Consider the following 21076-nt stretch of genomic DNA (forward strand, 5'->3'; position numbering starts at 1 on the left):
ATCCAGGAAATATATAGTATCTGATTCGCCCTATTCAGTAGGTGTGGTACAAAGAATTTTCACAGCCCAAATAAAATTTGTAGCTTCTAATATATATCAGCTCTTTAAGTAACTTCAGGAGCAAGTGAGAAAGCATCCAGGCAAGATTTATACCTTGCATGTCTGCTCACATAGTGGACTTCTTCCAGGTCCTATTTTTGATGATAATTCAAAGGCAGATAGCCTTCTAATTATGCTGGCCAATACTCCTTTATTTCAGGAAGCCCAAGAATCCTATTCTAAATATCATCAGGCTGCTCAAGCTTTACATTTACAATTTGGAATAACAAGAGAGGAAGCAAGGATCATAGTAAAAGCCTGTACAGCTTGCCTTCCTTTCCACACTCCTACGCTCCCTCCGGGGAAGAACCGACGTGATTTGAGACCCAATGAAATTTGGCAAATGGATGTGACCCATTATAAATCTTTTGGTCGTCTATCTTTTATCCATGTTGTGGTAGACACTTTTCAGGATTCATTTTTGCAATACCAGCAGCAAAAGAGACAGCCCAAGTGGTCACTGAATTCCTTATACAAGCTTTTGCAATCATGAATGTGCCACAAGCAATAAACAACAGACAATGGTCCAGCATATACTTCTAAACATTTTGCACACTTTTGTGCACAATATAAGATTTTACACACCACTGGAATACCCTTTAATCTTCAAGGACAGGCAATAGTAGAGAGGAGAAACAGAGACATTAAGACACTGTTCCAAAAACAAAAGAAAGGGGGAGCCACAGGTAACTCTAGAGAACTTCTAAATCTAGCTCTTTATACTATTAATTTCTTGATTTTTGACAAAGATGCACTGACTCTGGCAGACAGGTTTTATAACCCACCAGCAGGGCAGTGTTCAGTGCAAGCAGCTCCACTATCTTTAGATAATCGCTAGGTGATGTGGAGAGACCCAGAAAGTGGTGAATGGAAGGGACCAGATAGACTAACTGCTTGGGGGAGAGGGTTTGCTTGTATCTCTACAGGTGGAGAAGGAATCAGATGGGTGACAAAGAGCCATATTCGCCTTGTCCATCGCAGAGAGACAGAGCAGACCCTTGAAACGAAGGAGAAGACCCAAGAAACATCGGGTGGTTCCATCGCTGACTGTGCTTACTATTGAAAGAGCCTGGCAATTATGGCAACTGATTCATAGACATCAAAAATTGTTAATGGGACTGATGCAGGACTTGAAAACCCTCAGGAATCAATGGATTCTCTGAGACATAAGACTGCTGCAAGACTTCAAAATCTGCAGGAACTGTTGGTTTCCCTAACACATAAAAGGACTGTTGCAGGATTTCAAAAACTTGCAGGGATCATTGGATTCCCTGACATATGAAGTAATGGACAATAGGTTGGTTTTGTTCTATCTCTTGGCTGCTGAAGGAGGCATATGTGTGATTGTTGTTTACATATCCTTCTTCTAGGACTTCTGGAAATCTTTTACAACACCGTGTTGATTTATATTGTTTGTTATACCACTACTTGCTTGTATAATTCATGTCTGTTACACCACATTGAGCCTGCACTAGCTGTGGGGAGAGTCACCACTAATAGCCTGTGCGTTATTGCTATATGCTTGTGTAACACCCCCCATGCTGATGGGTTTGTGCATACCTGTTTCTAGTAAGACCCTTCAGCCCAGAAACCCACTAACAATATCTGGCTTGACTACCCACTTCCCTTTAGTGTTTTTCATCCTTCTTCCTGAAATGTTGGGGGTGTGTGTGATCACTTCCTTTTTGTCTTTTCACCTCCCTTCCTGAGAAGTCATGAGGGTGTGACTACCTGTGTTCTAAAACAGAAGAAAGCAGGAGATATAGAGGGCTGAAACTCCAAAAAGATGTGCTTGAATCAGACAATTAAGCACTTAAAGCTAATTACCTATTCAATGTGAGATAATGACTTTATTAGCATTTGAATAATTTTTTGAATAATGGCTCTTCTCAACATTAGTGCTTGCTGAATGTCTGGTGTTAAGATAAAGGTAGGCAAGGATTGGGGGGAAGAGGGGAGGGTCACTTGGTGGCAAGATGAAGAGGAGAGAGGTTGGTGACTCTGGACTCCAGGATCCAGGATTCTCTTGCCTGCCTCCTTCACTTCTCCCCCTAAGACCAAGGACTTTAATTTATCCTGACACTGGCTGACCTCGAGGCCTTCCAGAGAGCTAGCCTGTACTTTACAACTTTAAAGCTTACAAAGTACTTTATTTCATTCTCACAATAACTCATGAAGAAGGGGCTATTAGACTAATGAGGAAAACTGAGGCTTAAAGATTCAGTGAGTTGCACAGGGTTACATAATTGTTAAGTTTCTAAAATGGGATTTGAACTTGTTTTCCTAACCCAAGTCACACCATCTCAACAACCTTCTTCTATTCTTTACTACTTATGCAACTTTGAATAAATCATTTAACCTCTTCATTTTCTCACCTGTAAGATAAAGTTTTGGCCTATGGAGCCCTTGAGGCTCCTATAAGTTCTAACCAAATGATCAATGAAGTTAAAAACCTACCACATAAAGTGGGAGAGAGTTCCATTCCCTGATGAATCTATATTCTCATTTTCTCTGGCTAAGCAAAGTCCTGTTTCTGGGGAAGAATTAGATTTACTCAGTTTGGCCCTAAAGGAGCCAAGTAGATATAAGTTACAGGAATTTAATTTTGACTGAATAGAAAAGTATCATTTCATTACACATTATACCGTACAAAAAGCCAAGTACGTTCAGCAATTGACAATGATATAGCAGCAAGGCTGCACACCTGTTTCAGGTACATAGCTTCTGATTATCTGACCTGACATTTGGCAGCCTTGACAAATGAGCTCTCCATCATTGGTTGGCCTTTAAGAAGATACTTACCAACCTTTTGCTGGGGATATTTTGGAGAAGATTCATGCTACATAAAGAGGTGATATTAATTTAGGTCTCAAGCCTCTAATTCTAAGATTCAATAATTTAGAGAGTTTGCATGGTAAGAATAGAAAGAGCATTGGTCTTGAGAATCAGGAGACTATACTCAAATATTGATTCTGATGCTTTCTTGTTATTTGACCATGGGCATGTTCATTTACTGTGTCTAATCTTCAATTTCCTCAACTCTAAAATGAAGATAATATTTTTGTTAACTACATCACAGTGTTGTGAGGAAAGCATTCCCTGCAAACCTTTAAAAAATATGAATATTGTTGCTACTGATTTTGAGAGCAAATAAAGTCAGTATAGAGTTTAACTTCAGTTCAAAAGCCTCAGGATTATTAGCAATCCCCAGACCACAAGTCCTGATTTCATCACAGTTCCTGAAGCCATCTTTTAAGGGAATTGTTGGATGACTCAACTGGCATCTACTTCTACAGGGACTGCAATTTCCACTTCAGTAGCCATTGCTACTGAAGCTCCAGGAAAAAAAAATTCTCCAAATAAGTCCTTCCACTCTTAAATAGACATGATTTTCTCGATGGAAAGGACATTAAGAGATTTCCAGCTGCTTTGCTACAGTGCCAGAAGACCACTGAACTCTTCCATTGAACTTGGAACATAAATCTCTTTTGTGTATGATCTCTTCTCTATCAGAATATGAGCTCCTATAGAGTAGCTAGCTATCCTGCTTTTCTCTGTATATCCCCAGGGCTTTGCACACAATAAGCACTAAATTCTTTTTTTTTTTTTCCATTCATTCATTCATAACTAGACATGGACTAAGAGTTAGCACTATCACCACAACTGAAACTTAAAAATCTGGAGAAGAAAATGGGACCTGGTTGGAAATGATAATCAGAAATTAGTCTTAACTGAGATAGTTTAAGATCCCTTACTGAATTAAATTTCTATGATACTCAAGAGAAGATTACTGACCTGTTTTCAAGACTTCCAGATATTGAAATATAGTCAAATATTATTAAATGTTGTACCAATTCACAAAGGCCAACGCCTCCAGCATGGGGGCAAACAGGAACTGAAAGTAAATGGGAAAAATCTCAATTAATATTAAGAGTATTAATCAGATAAAATGAAAGAGGCAAATTGTAATAGAATGTTAGAAGTATGGAAGTCAGTAGGTGAACATATATATATGTTTTGTTTTGTTTTGTTTTTTTGCTGAGGCAATTGGGATTAAGTGACTTGCCCATGGTCACACAACTGAACTTAGAATTTTTTGATTAGCTATGAGTGATTTGTTAATATTCATTAGTATTTAGGAAAATGAAATCTTAACCTTTAGATTAACGATTGTGTGGCACCAAAAATCAAGAAAGAAAAATACACTGCAATCCTTTAAGGATTTGTAATTTTGAATGGTTCTTTCCCCATGGCAGATAACAATCTTCGATAATTTAACAGATGGACTTCCAGAGATGCTGTGACCAATAAGTTCATTATCTATGGCCAAGCTAGTCTTCAAACAGCAGACATGTAACCCATCATGGAACCAGCCCTCATATATGAATTAAAAATTAAGATAGTGGAAGGAATCACAGGGTTACTTGTTAACTTTTTCTACCCGGGGAAAACTGATTAATTTATTTTCAATTTCTTCCAAACACTTACTTTGAAATTTTTTGGCCATCAGTAACACAGAGAGATTTTCATTGACACTTCCCAGTCTGCAGCTGTCAATCTGGAGAAACTGTAGGGCTTCAGCCTGTAGGAGTTGTTTAAATATCACTCTATTCTGGCACTGTAGATAGAGTTAAAAATAAAAGCCAACAAAAAGTCAGCTTTTGCCTTAACCTTCAAAATCTTTGTAAATGACAACACAGCAATTTGATGCCAAAAGATCATTATTCCAGAGGCCCTAAATCCTTTGTGAGACCTGAACTCATTTTTTCTTTGTGATCATTTGACTGAAGGTGTTGGTGGGGACTGTGCTGCCCCTTACACAAAGTTTCTAGACAGTGAATTAGCCTACACTGTCAGAGACAGACAAACCAATTTTCTTTTCATTAAGAAATTCCTACGACGATTCCAAAGGATTCCTCATGAAAAATTCTATTCACTGTTGAACTGAATACAAAATAAAGCATTCTTTTAAAACTTTATTTTACTGATTTTTTTTGCATATTTTCTTTTGAAACATGGCTCTTATGGAAATATGTTTTATAAGACATTGCATGTATATTTGAAATGATATTACCTGCCTTCTTACAGGTTGTTGGAGGGGCAGGATTGAGAGAGAGAATTTAAAATTCAAAAATAAGAAATGAATATTAAATCTTTTTATATGTAATTGGGAAATATTTAACAAATTAAATATATTTTAATAAAAAAGAAAAAAAAATAAATATCTATGTATCATGGTTATTGTCAGATCAGAGATAAAATAAAGTATCAAACTGTATAGGATCCACAAATGATCTGGACAAAAGCATTACACCTCCCTTTGTGAGGGAGGGCTGTGAATCTTCTTCCTCAGTCAAGATGTATCTTCCTGGCCCAGGCCCTGATCTGAGCTTCAGTAACTTCCTTTTTAGTTGGCTCTTCAGGATGACTAGAGCAGATTTTGGCAGGCAGATGTAATTAATTTATAAGCACAAAAAAAAGAGCATAGATTTACAATATTGATTTGATTCAAAAGCTGGCTTCCTTAAAAATGACAAAATGTAAAAGCTTGCAGCAAGAGCTTAGAATTGTTGGTTTGGAGCTTTTTTTTTTTTTTTTTGGTAGTGATTAGATATGTAGGAGAGGAAAAATATACACTTAGTCATCTGAACTGTGGTGATGCACACATTTCTGACATTTTACTTCAGTCGATAAACATTTATTCATCACTAACTCTGTGCCAGGTGCAAAATCAGCCTGTATAGAGGTTCCAAAATGATTCCTTTCTAAATGTTATAGAAATTTCTAAAAATGTCTACATGACAACCCCATGAGAGGATATTACAGTAGGATGCCATCAACAGATGGTCAAGAATTGTTGGCAGTGATGTAGTGCTGAGTACTTACCTGTTCTCCTGTTGCAACACCAATTCCGAATGGAGCTAAGGCCTAAAAAAAGACACGCATAAAATGAGGTATAATTTTCATAAGTTTCTAAACTGTAATTTTGAATGTTTAAAAATATTTATAGCTGAAGAAAACATTTCTGTTTGCATATTATAAACTGAATGCAATTAAAGAATGTTAAGGTAAATACTAACAAACCCATTAAAAAAAGTATTAAGTGCCTACTACATGCTAGGCACTGTGCTAACCATTGGTGATACAAAAAGAGGCAAAAGACAATTCTTGCCCTCAAGGAATTTACAATCTAATGGAGGGGAAGGGGGAAAGAGCAAATAAATACCAAGCAAGCTATACTTGTACATATCACAAAGAACATGAACATGAAACAAAAAAAAGATATCCAGACACAGGCAGAGGCAGATGCAATGCTGTCATTAACAGTCCCCCTCATTCTGTCTCCCAGGCTGTGCCGGACTCCTAACTGTCTCCCTAGGCTGAGTCCCAGAGGCTCAGCAGCCTCCCTGGCCTGCCTGCTGAGCCTCTGGGAACCGTGACCAGAGGAAGACAACAAAATGGTGCAGCTCTGCCTCATTACTGAATACCTCCTTTCAGTCTGGCCTTTGTAGCTACCTATTAACCCTTTTCCTGGATCTCTCATTGTCTCCCTAATACAATATACTTTTACTCAAAACATTCTTCCCTTAAAACTTTAAACCCTCCCCCCATCTACACCCTTAGTATTTGACAACTTCCTGCTTTATGCAGAAAAGTGAGGTTACCACAACTTTCCTCAGGTACCTTTTCTTGATTTTCACACCTCACTGTCCCAATATATTTCTTTTCTTTTGAGGCTCATCCCTATACTCTGGACTCTGTCCCTTCCCACCTCCTTTTTTTTTGGACTCCTCTGTCTTGCTCTCTCTATCCACAGTCTCCTTCACTTTGGCCTTCAAATACACCTATCTTCCCTATTTAAAAAATTAAATCCTTTCTGTTGTTCAGTTGTTTTTAGCTTTATCTGACTCTGTGACTCCCCCTGGGGTTTTCTTGGCAGAGACACTGGAGTGGTTTGCCATTTCCTTTCCCAACTCATTTTACAGATGGGAGAACTGTGCTAAACAGGGTTAGATGACTTGCCTATGGTCACCCGGCTTGGAAGTATTTGAGGCTTTGAACTCCAGAAGTCATAAGTCTTCCTCACCTCAGGCTTGGTGCTCTATCTGCTTCAAAGAATTCTTCTTTCATAAAATCTCTTTAAGACTCCATTCTACATAAAGCTTTTTCTGATCTACTCAATGCTTAATGTCTATTCTCCCTAGTTATCTTGTATTATTATTATTATTATTTATATATTACTTAGTATTTACTTTATATATCACACTAGTTTTAATAGCCTCTCTCACATAGCTGATGAGTACTATTGTATCTTTTTTAAAAATGTTAAACATTTCCATATTAGTCATTTTGTATAAAAAGACTTGAACCAAAAAAAAAAAAAAAAGAAAAAGTAAAGAATAGCATGCTTCGGTCTATATTCAAACAACATCTGTTCTTTCTCTGGAGGTGGATAGTATGCGTCATCATTAGTCCTTTGGGATGGTCCTGGATCGCTGTATAGCTGTATTGCTAAAAATAGCTAAGTCATTCACAATCCTTCTTCAAACATTATTGCCATCACTGTGTACAATGTTCTCCTGATTTTGTTCACTTAATGTGCATCAGTTCATGTAATCTTTCAGGTTTTTTCTGAAATTGTCCTGCTTGTCATTTCTTATAGTACAATAACATTCTATTAAAATCATATATCACAGTTTGTGATATCTCTTTGATTTCATAATCTTAGCCACCACAAAAAGAATTGTTTTAAATCTTTTTGTAAAGGAAGTAGAATCTTGAAAGATGGTAGTTTAACTGTCATTTTGGAGAGAATTTTAACTGTGATGGTTGCAAAAAGACTTTGAGAGGACAAAAAGAAAAAAAAATTAAATGACTGAGAGAGTTAAGTCTTATGTTGCAGAAAAATTACAATGGAGATAAGTAAATAGCAGTTTAAGAGTAGGGTGACTCTACCTAGTCTACATATGGGGTAGTTAACCTGGAAACCTTGTTACATATATTTATGCAAAGCAGCTTCTTCAACAAATAGAATTAAAGCTCATTAAGATCAGAGATTGTTTCATATCTTATCTTTGAATCCCTAACATCTAATAGCTGTGACATAGTAGATACTTAAACAAATTCTTGAAGCTTTTTTCATCTCTAATAAATTCATGCATGCAAGTTTTGCTATACCAACTATATCATAAACTTTTTGACAGTTGTTATCATTTCTGAAATTACCTTTGTAGATTCAATTTAGTGATGGATACTCAAAAATACTTGATTAATTTATAGAAATAGATATTACTATATTGTTCAGTCTTTTCAGTCATATCTGACTCTTTGTAACTCTCATTTAGAGTTTTCTTGACAAAGATACTAGAATGACATTTGCCATTTCCTTCTCTAACTCATTTCACAGATGAGGAAACTGAGGCAAATTGTTTAAGTGACTTGCAAAGGGTCATATAGTAAGTAAGTATCTAAGGCCAGAACTGAGCTCAGGAAGAAAATTTTTTTCTGACTCCAAGCCCAGCATTCTATCCACTGTACCACCTAGCTGGCCCCATTCCCAGACTGGGGTATCTCAAATACTTCAGAGCTCCATTAATTGGGATTCTACATTTTCTCAAGTCTGGATGAATAAAATAAATCACATTGAACATTTTCATAATTATATAGTATAAGCTTTGTAGTTAATCTCTGGAAAATTTTTGGTCATTTCTTAAGCTATTAAGTGTCTGAGGAGAGAATGGGAAGAAAAGGATGTGAAATCTTCAGATCTTGTCATTGCCACAAGTTACTTCTTTAATTCTTTATCAGAAAAAGATTTAAAAAAAAATCTCAGTATCTGAAATGACTCTCTTGAAAGAAACAAGTCTCCTACCTTAGAGATGGTGGCGTGTCCAAGAATATCATCAGGGGAGGTTGGCTCCTCAATCCACAGAGGCTTAAATTCAGCCAACTTTAGCATCCACTCTATTGCTTCTGGCACATCCCATCGCTGGTTGGCATCCACCATCTACAAGGAATGAGAAATATTACTCATTACTCTGCATTTGTCCAGGTGTTTAAATTCTAAGCTTTAAAATACACAGCTGCATGCTAGTGATATCCCTAAGCTGAGGAGTATTCTTGGTTCAGGACCAGCTGAACATAACAGAACTGACTGCCCAAGAGAAGTTTAGAGTGAAAGACAGGCAACAGTCTTTTCCCATGGAGCACAACATGCAGGCATAATTTGGTGAGCCAATGGGAAACCAAGAGACTGAGCTTTCACAGCCAGTTTTTGCAATAGAGACTGTTTTCTGGAAGAGAGGTGTACTGGATCTCTAAATGATGGAGCTCATGCGCTTTCCATAGGAGGGCCTTAGCCAGATTTGGTGCTCTCGTTAATTTCTAATTTGAACATTGTCTTTAAAAGTCCCTCTTCTATTTGCAATTGACGTACTATAGACATCATCTTCTGCTGTATTCTTCTAAAGCTGATATTTAGTAGTTTATGGAATTTTGTGCTCTGTATAATAGAAAACAAAAATTTTGGGATGATGATAATATGGCTGTATGAGGCCAGATAATGATAATGAGGCCAGAAAGTTATATACAGCGTATTCTAAAAGTTTTAGTGTAGTTTTAAACTTTACTGATTATTAAATTTATTGTAAGTTTAACATTATAAATTTTTGTATACTGTACATTATATTCTATGTTATATAATATATTGCAAATTTAATATAAGGTAATAATATCAGGTAATGATAATTTCTTATCTCATACTCTTACTAATAGAGCATAGTGGATACAAGACTAGCCTTGAAATCAGGAGGAACTTGGTTCAAGTCTTGCTTTAGATACCTGTTCATATTTCTTACTGTGGGCAGGTCATTTAATTTTCTCAATATCTCTGGCAGCCCTCTAAAACTGTAGTTTGCAGATAAATTACTGAACCTAGATTGATGGAGGAAATTTCCATCCTGAGAGTTCTCTACACTAATGAAATAACATGTATGGACCCCAAAATATATAAAAATTCTAGTACCAAATAGTCAATCTGAATTATGTAGTAGGCTTTAAGATATAGTGGGGAAGGGGCAGTTAGGTGGCACAGTGGTTAGAGTACCAGTCCTGAAGTCAGGAGGACCTGAGTTCAAATCTGATCTCAGACACTTAACACCTCCTAGCTGTGTGATCCTGGGCAAGTCACTTAACCCCACTTGCTTCAGCAAAAAAAAAAAAAAAAGAGAGAGAGATAGTGTGGGAGGAGAGGAGGGAAAGAGAATCTCAGTGATTTCATCCACTTTCTAAAAAACACTGCATAGATATATAATCAAAATATACAGGGTGGAAAAAACCCTTGTCATCTAAGTCAATGTTTCTCAATATTCTTTGCTTGATCCTGGGACTTGCTGTTACACACTAATCAAGAAAGTTGGTAGTTTCAAATGCTAAGAATGTGGAATAACTATTCCTAGATGGAAAAATGAACTGATAGGCTGAAAAGAGAAGTTTTTGTTCAAAGACATGTAAATACTAACTATTACTAAGATGGAGTGAGACAAAGAATTAAGGCTTTAGAATTATGTTTTACTTGCATCCTTACAGAATATATACGCCTATAATAGTCTTTTCACAGATTTTATAAATTCTGCATTATAGATCTATAGGCTCCATATAGATCTACATTTAATTATCTATTGCCAGTCTCATACCTCCAATTTTTTAAACAGCGTATATACTTACCTTAAACCTCAAATTCTTAACACTGGTTATTCTTCAAGTAAATGAACTTGTATCTTTCACAAAGCTGTATATTTAATGCATATTTAAAATATATGTACATTTAAGGACATATTTACCAAAATCTTTTCAGGCCCAATTATGTCTCTTATAACTCTGCATCTACGAATGTCATCCTCAAGATCAGCACCAACTTTTACTTTAAACCTAAAAAATACATTTGGTTTGGAAATTTAGATCCATCCACAAAACATGGCAAAACCAGTAAAATTTTCTACAAAAATGATCACACCTGCCAATAATTCACAGATACCAGTTTCTCAGTAAGCTCTAGTTCTTTTCCAAGAGCCCTCAAATGAGTCATATAGTATAGACAAGATTATTTTTAAAATATGCCTCAACTCAGAACTGTAGCAGTAGCTACAAATTATTGGCTGGCCCAAGGAAACACCAGATAAATAGGATCTTTACTACTATCATCACTTATTTACTATATTGACAAAAGGAAATAAAATTGTTATTAACTCATAAACTAGTCAGAGTGGAAGGGATGTTATTGCAGTTGAATGATTTAAACTATACCCTAAACTAACAAGTCATACTGATACAACACTTTAAGTTTATAAAGCACTTTACCTGGCTTTTTAAAGGCTTACAAATAAGCTTTTAAGCTTATATACAAGCTCTGTCATTTGAGCCCAAGGCTCACAAAATATGTATTCCAAACTTTAACAACTTTTCTGCAATCAACCATCTAACAAACATTAAATGCTCATGCCAGGTACTGTTGCTAACCAATGTATACAGAGAGGGAAAAGGTTTAAGGTAGAAAGATTAAATAGGAGGCTATTGAAATAATAGGGATGAGAAAGCCTGAATTGGGTTGGTAAGCTGTGAGAGTAGAGAAGAACAGATATAGAGGAGAGATGTGGTGTTCTCTTCTTTTCTAGAATATGATGATTGTTCTCTGGGAGCAGGTTTCTTGGGGAGGTTTTCTGGAGGCTTAGTTTTGGTTCAAATCAATAATTACCTCAAATACAGCAGGAGTTAAAATCCAATCTTTTATTGTCTCTTCCAAAATAGCCCAGTTAGCTTTCTTTGGTTCCGAGAGCTCTCGTTGCTAGTCTTTTGCTTCTGCCAGCTTCTGCCTCTAGCTCAACTCCAACTCCTGGCAATCTTCCGAACTGATTCTCGCTGAGACTGAGAGCTTCTTCTATATCATCTCTTAAAGGTGTGAACCCAAAGGTTGACTCTTCCTCTGAGAGAGTGGGATTGTGGGAGGTGTGAATTCACAAAGTTACAAAGTTAATTTTGTGAATCTCCCGTACTTGTGAACTCCAGTGTGTGAACTCTCAAAAGGTGTAAATAAGCATTGCTTCTATCAATTCCATTGAGTTAACACCTTGTTCCAAGTTCTGGATCATAACAGAGAGATGTTGTAGAGATAGGAAATTTAACAACTGATTGGCTATTTGGAATGAAGAAATGAGAGTGACAATGAGTTTTAAACTGAGTAATTGTGAAATTAGGAAGAGTGGGTTTTAGGAGAAAAATTATTTCTGTTTTGGACACATTGAGTTTGAGATGTCTATGGGTCATCCATTTTTTGGTGTCCAATAGATAATTGCTAATGTGAGAATAAAGCTCAAGACAGGGGCAAAAGATATATAGATTTAGGAATCATTGATATAGTAGTTGAACTCATGAAAGCTGATGAGTTCACCAAATGAGAGGCTGTAGAGAGGTGTAATATTCTCTTCTCTAAAAATATAACATTCTCTGGGAGCAAGTTTCTTGGGGGGCTTCTGGAGGCAGCCTTCCTTTCAGTTCAGTGTAATCACCCCAAATGTAGCCAGCTGTTAAAGTCCAAATCCTTTATTGTTTCTGTCAAAATCTTATCTCCTTCACTTGGAGCTTGGCTAGTTTTTTGGAAGCCTTCGGGATCGTGGTTTCAGTGTTCTCCACAGGACAGCCTATCATCACTTCTCTGTCTTCCTTCATTCTGCCCCACTGCTGTCTCTGACTTGTGAATCTTCTGGACAGAATCCTACCTTGTGAATCTCCCGAAGTGCATCCTGGTTGAGGCTCCTAGCTTATATATGCTCTCTTAAAGGTGTGAATTCTAATAAGTACTAAGTATATCTAGAGAACTGTTAAGCACTCTGCTAAACAACCATTGTCTCTATCAATTCCACTGACTTAGTACCTTGTAAGAATTCTAACAAAGGAAAGAAAAAGGAACCAGAACTGAGCCTTAGAAAACACTCACAGTTAGTAGACATGACTCGGATGATGAAAAGAGAGTAAGAAGGAATAATCAGGCAGAGAACCAGGGAGGGAGGTCAGAGAGAACCAGATTAGAACAGGACCACAGAAACCTGTAAACGAGAGACTGTCGAGGAGAAATGGGTGGTCAGCAGTGTCAGTGCATCATAGATCCAAAAAAGTAAGGATAAAGAAGAGGAGATTAGATCTGTCTATTAAGAAATCATTGATATCCTTGGAGAGAGTAGCTTCATTTGAGAAATGAGATAGTAAGCCAATTGCAGGGACTTAAGAAGAAAGTGAAAGGAGTGGAACTACCACTGAGGTCTCCCTGGATTTCTCAGATCTCAGCATTTCTTTCTGTTTCAGTTTTCAAGAGAGAATCTTACTTTCAGCCCTTGGGTCAAAATCTCATGTTTGTATATGATACTCAAAACTATTTTCTATTACTAACCAATTTTTTCCATGGTGAATATAGTAGCAAAACTTGATATTTTCTCCTCACATGCCCGCCGCTCAAAGGAAGTCACCTTTCAGACCTATTAATCTTATCTTCCTGTGACTGTGATTTCCCCTGTGATTCATAGGTCTGCTGTGTCCTTAATCAGTAAACAGAGAGTAACTGTTGAACAGTCTTGAGATGTAATTTGCTAGATACTTGAAAATCAATATTGTCTTTTAAAACTTCTCTTCTCTAGACTATTCACAATTCCCCTAAGCTTTCCTATTAAGTTTTTACTCTTTAATTAAGGAGATAATTAAATTGATAGCAATCCATAAACTTATTTTTAAAAAAAAGCATTTGAGAATTTTAGATGATCACAAAATCAATGTCAATCTAACAGTATGACCCATCCTTTAAAAAACAATGTTGGGGGGCAGCTAGGTGGTGCAGTGTTAGAGCACCAGCCCTGAAGTCAGGAGGACCTGAGTTCAAATCTGATCTCAGACACTTAACACCTCCTAGCTGTGTGACCCTGGGAAAGTCACAACTCCAATTGCCTCAGCAAAAAAAAACAACAAAAAAAAAATGTTGGGCTGAGATAACAATAATAATAATATCATTTACATGTTACTTTAAGATTTACATAGTGTTTTTACAAATATCTCATTTGATCCTCACAATGATCCTAGGAGGTAGGTGCTAATATTATGTAGCCATGAGGAAATCTGATCAGGTAGAGATTAAGTGAGTTGTCCATCATCATATAGCAATTTGAGATGGAATTCAATTTTAGGTCCAATACTCTATGTACTGTGCCATCTAGCTGTTAATAGTTAATAAGATTAGAGTCCTGATTAGGAGAGGTCAAAGTACTACTGCACTCTGTGTTGGTCAAATTACATTTAATAGTATTTATTTACAATTAAGAGCTGGTGAGGACTATTAAGCAGTGAAAACCACTTTTAACAAGAAAGGGCCCAGAGGAAATAAATGCTATGTGAGATTCAAAAGAGGGGAAGGTGATCACTGGGCAGGGAAATCAGTAAACCTTCCTAGTCATGACACTGGTGTCAGGTTTTAAAGCATGAGTTGAAATACAACAGGGAAATGAAACTGAGGGCATAGCATAAAGATATACATGGATGTAGAAAACTGGAATGAGGTCCATGTGTGGGGATATATAGCAAATAGACCAGTTTAGCTGAGTATAATAGAGGGGAGTAATTTGAGATAAATCTAAAGAAGTCAAATAACACCAGATTGGGACAGGCCTTAAATGTGTCTGTGTGTGTATGGGGAATATATGTGTGTATTATGTTTATGTATTTGTGTACACACACCCTCACACATATTTGCTCAGTAGACAAATAAGTTATTATGAAAAGTCACTATGTCTTGTATGAATTTTATAATTTCTCACTATCTGTAGGTAGTACTTTAATTATTGTAAGCACTTGATAAATATTTGAGGAATTAATAAACAGTAGACTGGCTCATGAGGCATAAGTTAAAGATGAGTCAAAAGTAAGCCCAAGATTTCAAATGTAGTCTGTGAGTTCTTAGGATGGGAAGCAATAATTACTATGAGCATACACGGCTTCAACAACATTAAACTATGTCAAACAACATTGAAAGACTTAAAAACTCTGATCAATACAATGACCAACCATAATTTGAGAGGATTCAGAATGAAACGAGTTGTCCATCCCCTGAAAGAGAAGTAATGGGCTCAGAGTACAGATTCAAACATTTTTTTGGACATGGCCAATGTGGGAATTTGTGTTGCTTAACTATACTTGTTTGTAATAGGGGTTTTTCTTTCTTTCCCAAATTGTTTGGTAAATGGTGAAAAGGGGAAAATTCAGATTTTTATTGTTTGGAAAATAATAATTTAATTTTAAATTAGTATTTTTAATACTATTTTTAATAGGCTCTATCAGACTCACCTCATTTCTTTCCTCTGATAAGAGTTACAAGGATAAGTCTAATTATTATAAGCCAGAGAAATGACATAGCAAATAGACATAGTAAAACTAAGATTTTAGCTAAGTAATGATAAAGTAATTTGTTCTATCTTTAAAAACAAGTGCACAGATATGGGCTATATGACGGAATAATTAGGTAGAAAGAGCTAGACCCAAATAGTCATTAATAGGTCAGTGTTTATTTTGAAGTGACCCTTTTGTCAATCTCTTGGATGGAAATATAGATGACATGATTATCAAGTTGTAGGTGACCTGAGTCTGGAAGGGAAAACTAAAAGAATGGCATGACAAAATTAGGATGCAAAAAGATTCTGATAGGCTAAAATGATGGACCAATTTAATTAAAATGAAATGTAATAGAAAAAACTGTCAACTCCTAAACTTATGTTAAAAAATAAATAAAAGACCAACTGGACAAGTACTAGATAGTGAGTGGTACAGTAGACAATGACTTATGTTGTACAAAAGATTTGAAGGTTTCAGTGGACTGCAAACTCAAAATAAGACAACAGTGTGATGAGGCAGTCAAAAAATCCTAAAAAACCTGATGCCATTTTAAACTATATCGAGAATCATGGTACTTACTTCTGGATAGCTAACCCTTGATGAAGATATAAGAAGGGTACATAGAGATTTGTTTGGTTTCTTTTCCCCTTTTGGTTAGCATCATGTGGTCTTTTTTGTTAATTCACTTGTCCTCAGTTTGCTCCAAAGTCTAACATACTGCATCACCTTCTTGAAAAACGTGGCTGATCAGTGGGGTCAATTAGCTATTAGAAAATTGGGAAGCATTATAAATTTGAATAAGAGGACTTACGTTTACTCAGTTACTAACTGAACAGCTCCATGAAGCTACTTTGAAGTTTACTCTCCCTTCTTTTGCCTTGCTTTAAAAAAACAAAAAATTTATTTTCTAAGTTATATAAAATTAAGTATAGCTGACAGGTTGAAAGGGACTAGCAGAGTCAGTATAATCACTTTCTTTCAGCATGTCAGCAGAAGACTTGATTTTAGAACAAGGAATAATCAAATTAAATAAATCAGTTTCTTTAGTCTCAATCCCCATCTTCCAAAAAGGAAAATTAGAGCCATCTACCCATAAAAGAAGACTTATACACCCTGGGGAATCCATTTAAAAATCATGTTAATTGGGGCTTTGTTCTGTGCATATCCAGACTACCCAACATGGAGACATCCACACAGGACATGACAAAGAACCTGTTTCTGAAAGAAAAAAAAATGGTAGAGTCTCCCTGAGGCAACAGGACAGAAAGGTTGGAATCTTCTATACTCTACAAGAGAATACCAAAGAATGTTCCGCCAGGCAATGGAGGCTAAGATAATCACTCCTAAAACATAAAACAACCACTTCATCTGAATGATGTTCATCAGTCCTTGAATAAAACAGACTCAATTCTCAACAGCAAATGACTGAATACTTGAGAACTTCTACAAGGACCAGATATGAATATTAAGAGGGCCCATTGGATCCCATAATACTCATAAGAAATCCCATTCCCATCAAGCATGTCACTGATTTATCTGGCAATATCCAGAGCTTTGTCAGTTTTTCTTTTCCATCATAGAAATCACTTCAGGGCTGGTCTTGCCTGGTAATTCAATTGCCCAAGCTGATCTCTGTGAACACACTGCTTTCTTCTTGATTATCTATTTCTTAGCTAAGAGAACCCTAAAATGCTTCCTGTGCATTGCTGAGTTGTATGGAGACAGAATCCTACAGCACCCGGTGACCCCACCCTCACAGCAATAAATCAAGATATGTTCAGACAAACAAATTGTCCAGAAAGACCAGAAATCTTATGTTTAGGGATTTCCACACTGACCATGCCTATGAACAAAGCTCATCTGGTGTCAGTTATGATCCAACAAACAATAAGTCCTGCCAGTTAAATGTGGGACAGAAACTCAGGTTATGGCCTGGGAAAGTCAGCATTTCAACAGGTCTAGGACTGGGCTATAACCCTGGCTGAGGAACCAGGTGGAGATACTCTTCAGTGCCATGAGAATAGATGGCTGCCTTGGCTGCTCAGATCTCAGAATCAGCATAGAGGATTCTAAAGGATTATGCAAATAACATTCCACAATAGATTTACATTATTAAAATATAGAAAATAGAAGATCACATTGTATTTACTATTTGTTAACTATTTTTAAAAAAGTATTTCATTTCTTTAACCAGGAATCTCTCAGGCTTACGTCAAAATTGTAGAAGATTCTTTAAAAGATGTAACAATAGAAATAATTTTGTCCAAACAGAAAACATGCTAAATATCCTGGAAGTTAGAATAATCATCAGAGGAAGATTGCCTACAGATGGTGAAGTCATCCAAATAGTCACTTTGGTAGATATTGTCTCAATTGTATCAAGCTCTAGGACATAATAGGGCTTTCTGTATTAGTAATAGTCATTCAAGAATTCAACCTAATTATCCACATAGGAAAAAGGAAATGAAAAATATCTATTGTCCAAATTGTCATGTGCAGTTGGATAGGCAAACCATAGAGTTGGTCCAATAGTATGTATGGCTTGGACAGTCAGAGCAGATGGATAATGAAGTAGATACAAATATGAAAAGTATAATTATTTGGATTGCTCTGAAGAAATTGTACAAAAATGTTAATGACCCCCAAGTTTCTCTCTGAAATACAGACAAATCTTTTTAACAGCAAAAAGTTTTCCAGCAATGGCGTACAATGAAAAATGATGGAATACTACAAAAAAAAAATTAATTAAAATGGGATTGGAGAAATACTTAGTGAATGAGGGTAGGTTGTAAGCCATTGCCAATGAAGAATTGCACGGAAGAACCAGAAAAAAGGATTTCATCTATCAGAGAGATGTGAATCAGATGTGAAGTTATGTTAGTCAAGTAGCAAAAGAGTGAAATAACTGAGAGACAGCCCCACATGCTCCACTCATAATCTGGCAATGACAAAGAATCTAAAGGAAAACTCCTATAGCAAATTTTTGGCAGGACTAAGGACAGAAATTCACAGGATAGAAAACAGGGATGACTTGTGAACTGCACAATTGGAGGGAGTACCCTTCACCACAATATCACAAATAAAATGAAGTAGCTGTCAAACTGCTGGTGCAAAGTTAAGAAAAGCCAAAAGAATGGATTACAGGATAACATCAAGATTATTGAATGAATAATTTTGAAGTCTTAAAATTGATGAAGAATAAAATGAACAAAACTAGAAGTTTATACAATAACAATAAAGGTAATTTTGAAAGTTGTAAAAATTAAGATCAACAACGACCATTTGAGTTCAGAGGACCAAAGCTGAAATGTGATCTCTATCCATCTGACAGAGGAACAATGGATTTAGAGTGTAGAACAAAATTAAACACACACACACACACACACACACACACACACACACACACACTGTTGTTCAGTTGTTTAATTTTGTGTCTAACTCTTTGTTTATTCTATTTAGAGTTTTCTTGGCAATAGAACTGGAGAGGCTTGCTATTTACTTCTCCATCTCATATAGAAATGGGGAAACTGGGGCAAATAGGTTTAAGTTACTTGTCCAGTGTCATACAGTTTTTAAGTGTCTGAGGTTGGATTTGAATTCAGGTCTTCCTGACTCCCGACCTAGTACTTTATCCACTGTGCCATTTAGTTGCCTATACATGCACAGACACACAGTCAGACTGTCTATGAGAGAATTTGTTTTGCTTCATTATACACATATTTTTAAAAGAATTTATTTTTCTTTTTTCATTGGATTATAGAAGTAGAAGGAATAATTTAGATATCTATTAATTAATAAAATGCTTTGGAAAGGTTAGAGGTATGGAATGTTCTATATATTTTCAGAGCAGGCCTCTATATAGTTAGTTTTGCTTAATGTATTCTGTTTAACAGAGGTCTCATAGGGTGGGCCACAATTTGGCAGTTTTTCAATGCAAAAATGAAACATCATTAAAATGAATTAATGAAACAACATTAAAAAAGGCTTTGTGATTCTAAATACCTACTTCTTGAGATTATTTGTTGTTGCTCAAATCCTTGCTGGAGATAATCCTTCAGAAGTTATCTCACACTTAACTAATTCCAAAACAGTAGAAGTTGTTTTGCTTGATATTTAATTATTAGTCCTCTGGCTTCTGACACACTTCTTTTGCTCCTTATTATATAAGAAGAAAGTTCAATATTACTCTGAAACAACATACCTTGTCCAGCCCTCCTTGAGTGCTTCATTGCATAACTGGGGAGAAAAAAAACATATTTGTGTTGTTATACATTGACTATGATGTTATATATTGACCAGTGAAAAACCCTACAGCTAGGAAATATTTGTTCACATGGCTGTCCTTGTTGTAATACCTAAGTCATTTCTTTCCTGGATACAACACATTTGGTGTCTGTGGCTTACAGCAGGGGAATACACTACATTTTATTGAAACTCTGGTTGATTGGCTAACAAAGTAATTTTTTGTATTTATGGAATTCCCTTTGATCCTAATCTCTTCACAAATAACATTCTATTAATATTCAAAGCATTCTTAGAAGGAAAAAATCATTAATATCTCTCTTTTATAAAAAAGGGGTTCATTAACATATATACCTCTATTAGATACATATAAAAATGAAATCCCAAATCCTTAGTCTTTTTGAAACTACTTGCATTAGCCATATACCTGACTAATAGGATAGGGTAAGGGTGAGCCTGATCTGAAAGCCAAACATTTTTAATACTGAGGAGTGCACTACTGTCCTATTTCAAATAAGAATCCATGTATGCAATATAACTTGAAAGGTCTCCATGTCTATTATTTTTCCAAGAGTAGGTGTACTCTCTGAAATGATTAACAAATTTCAAATTATTATGAAAAGTAGACAACCCAGTTATCTGTATCTAAGCAGCAGAAGGTATGCTGGCTCTGGCTTCAGAGGTTCAAATGTTACCTCTGAAGCTTGCTACCTGTGACATCTTAGGTGAGTCAGTTAGCTTCCTGCACCTGCATTTCTCTCTCTCTCTCTCTTTCTTTCTCTTTCTCTCACTGAGGCAACTGGAGTTAAGTGACTTGCCCAGGGTCACCCAGCCAGGAAGTGTTAAGTGTCTGAGGTCACATTTGAATTCAATTCCTCCTGACTTCAGGGCTGATGCTCTATCCACTGCACCACATAGCTGCCCCCACATTAACTTCTTCATTTGTAAAAATAGTGGTTCAGTCTGAGGACCTGATTGGCTCTAGATCTATGATCATATGATCTGCCAGGCAATTAGTTTTAGGAATTCTTGCTCATAAAATATCCAAAGTACAAACCTGCTTTAATTGCTGGTCAGAATAACCCAGCCAAGCACAGGAAGTAGTATATGCTGGGTAGCCACACTCCAACATCTGTTCTTCTGTAAAGACACAATTCTTCAAGTGGGCATTTGACATTGCCTAGTGGGCAATTTTGCTGGAAAAAATTAGGTCTGGAAATACCTATACTCAACTTTCTGCTATTCGTGTAAATTCCAATCATTTGTTAAATTACATGTAGTTCATTATTAATACCTTTCCTTAAACAGACCA

At 36.2% G+C, this 21076-nt stretch overlaps 1 protein-coding gene across 2 annotated transcripts in view; it reads right to left on the reverse strand.

The window, feature by feature from the left end:
• ENOSF1 (enolase superfamily member 1) overlaps positions 1-21076 on the reverse strand; it is a 53857-nt gene that overhangs the window by 7331 nt on the left and 25450 nt on the right. For both annotated transcript variants that reach the window (XM_051970370.1, XM_051970371.1), the window contains 7 exons: positions 20822-20904; positions 19724-19758; positions 10941-11028; positions 8972-9106; positions 5986-6027; positions 4588-4717; positions 3895-3994 (listed from right to left, as the gene is read on the reverse strand). In XM_051970370.1, the coding sequence (XP_051826330.1) occupies positions 3895-3994; positions 4588-4717; positions 5986-6027; positions 8972-9106; positions 10941-11028; positions 19724-19758; positions 20822-20904 (613 nt within the window). The remainder of the gene's footprint in view (positions 1-3894; positions 3995-4587; positions 4718-5985; positions 6028-8971; positions 9107-10940; positions 11029-19723; positions 19759-20821; positions 20905-21076) is intronic.

Source organism: Antechinus flavipes, chromosome 1, assembly GCF_016432865.1.
Source record: "Antechinus flavipes isolate AdamAnt ecotype Samford, QLD, Australia chromosome 1, AdamAnt_v2, whole genome shotgun sequence".
NCBI classification, from domain to species: Eukaryota; Metazoa; Chordata; class Mammalia; order Dasyuromorphia; family Dasyuridae; genus Antechinus; species Antechinus flavipes.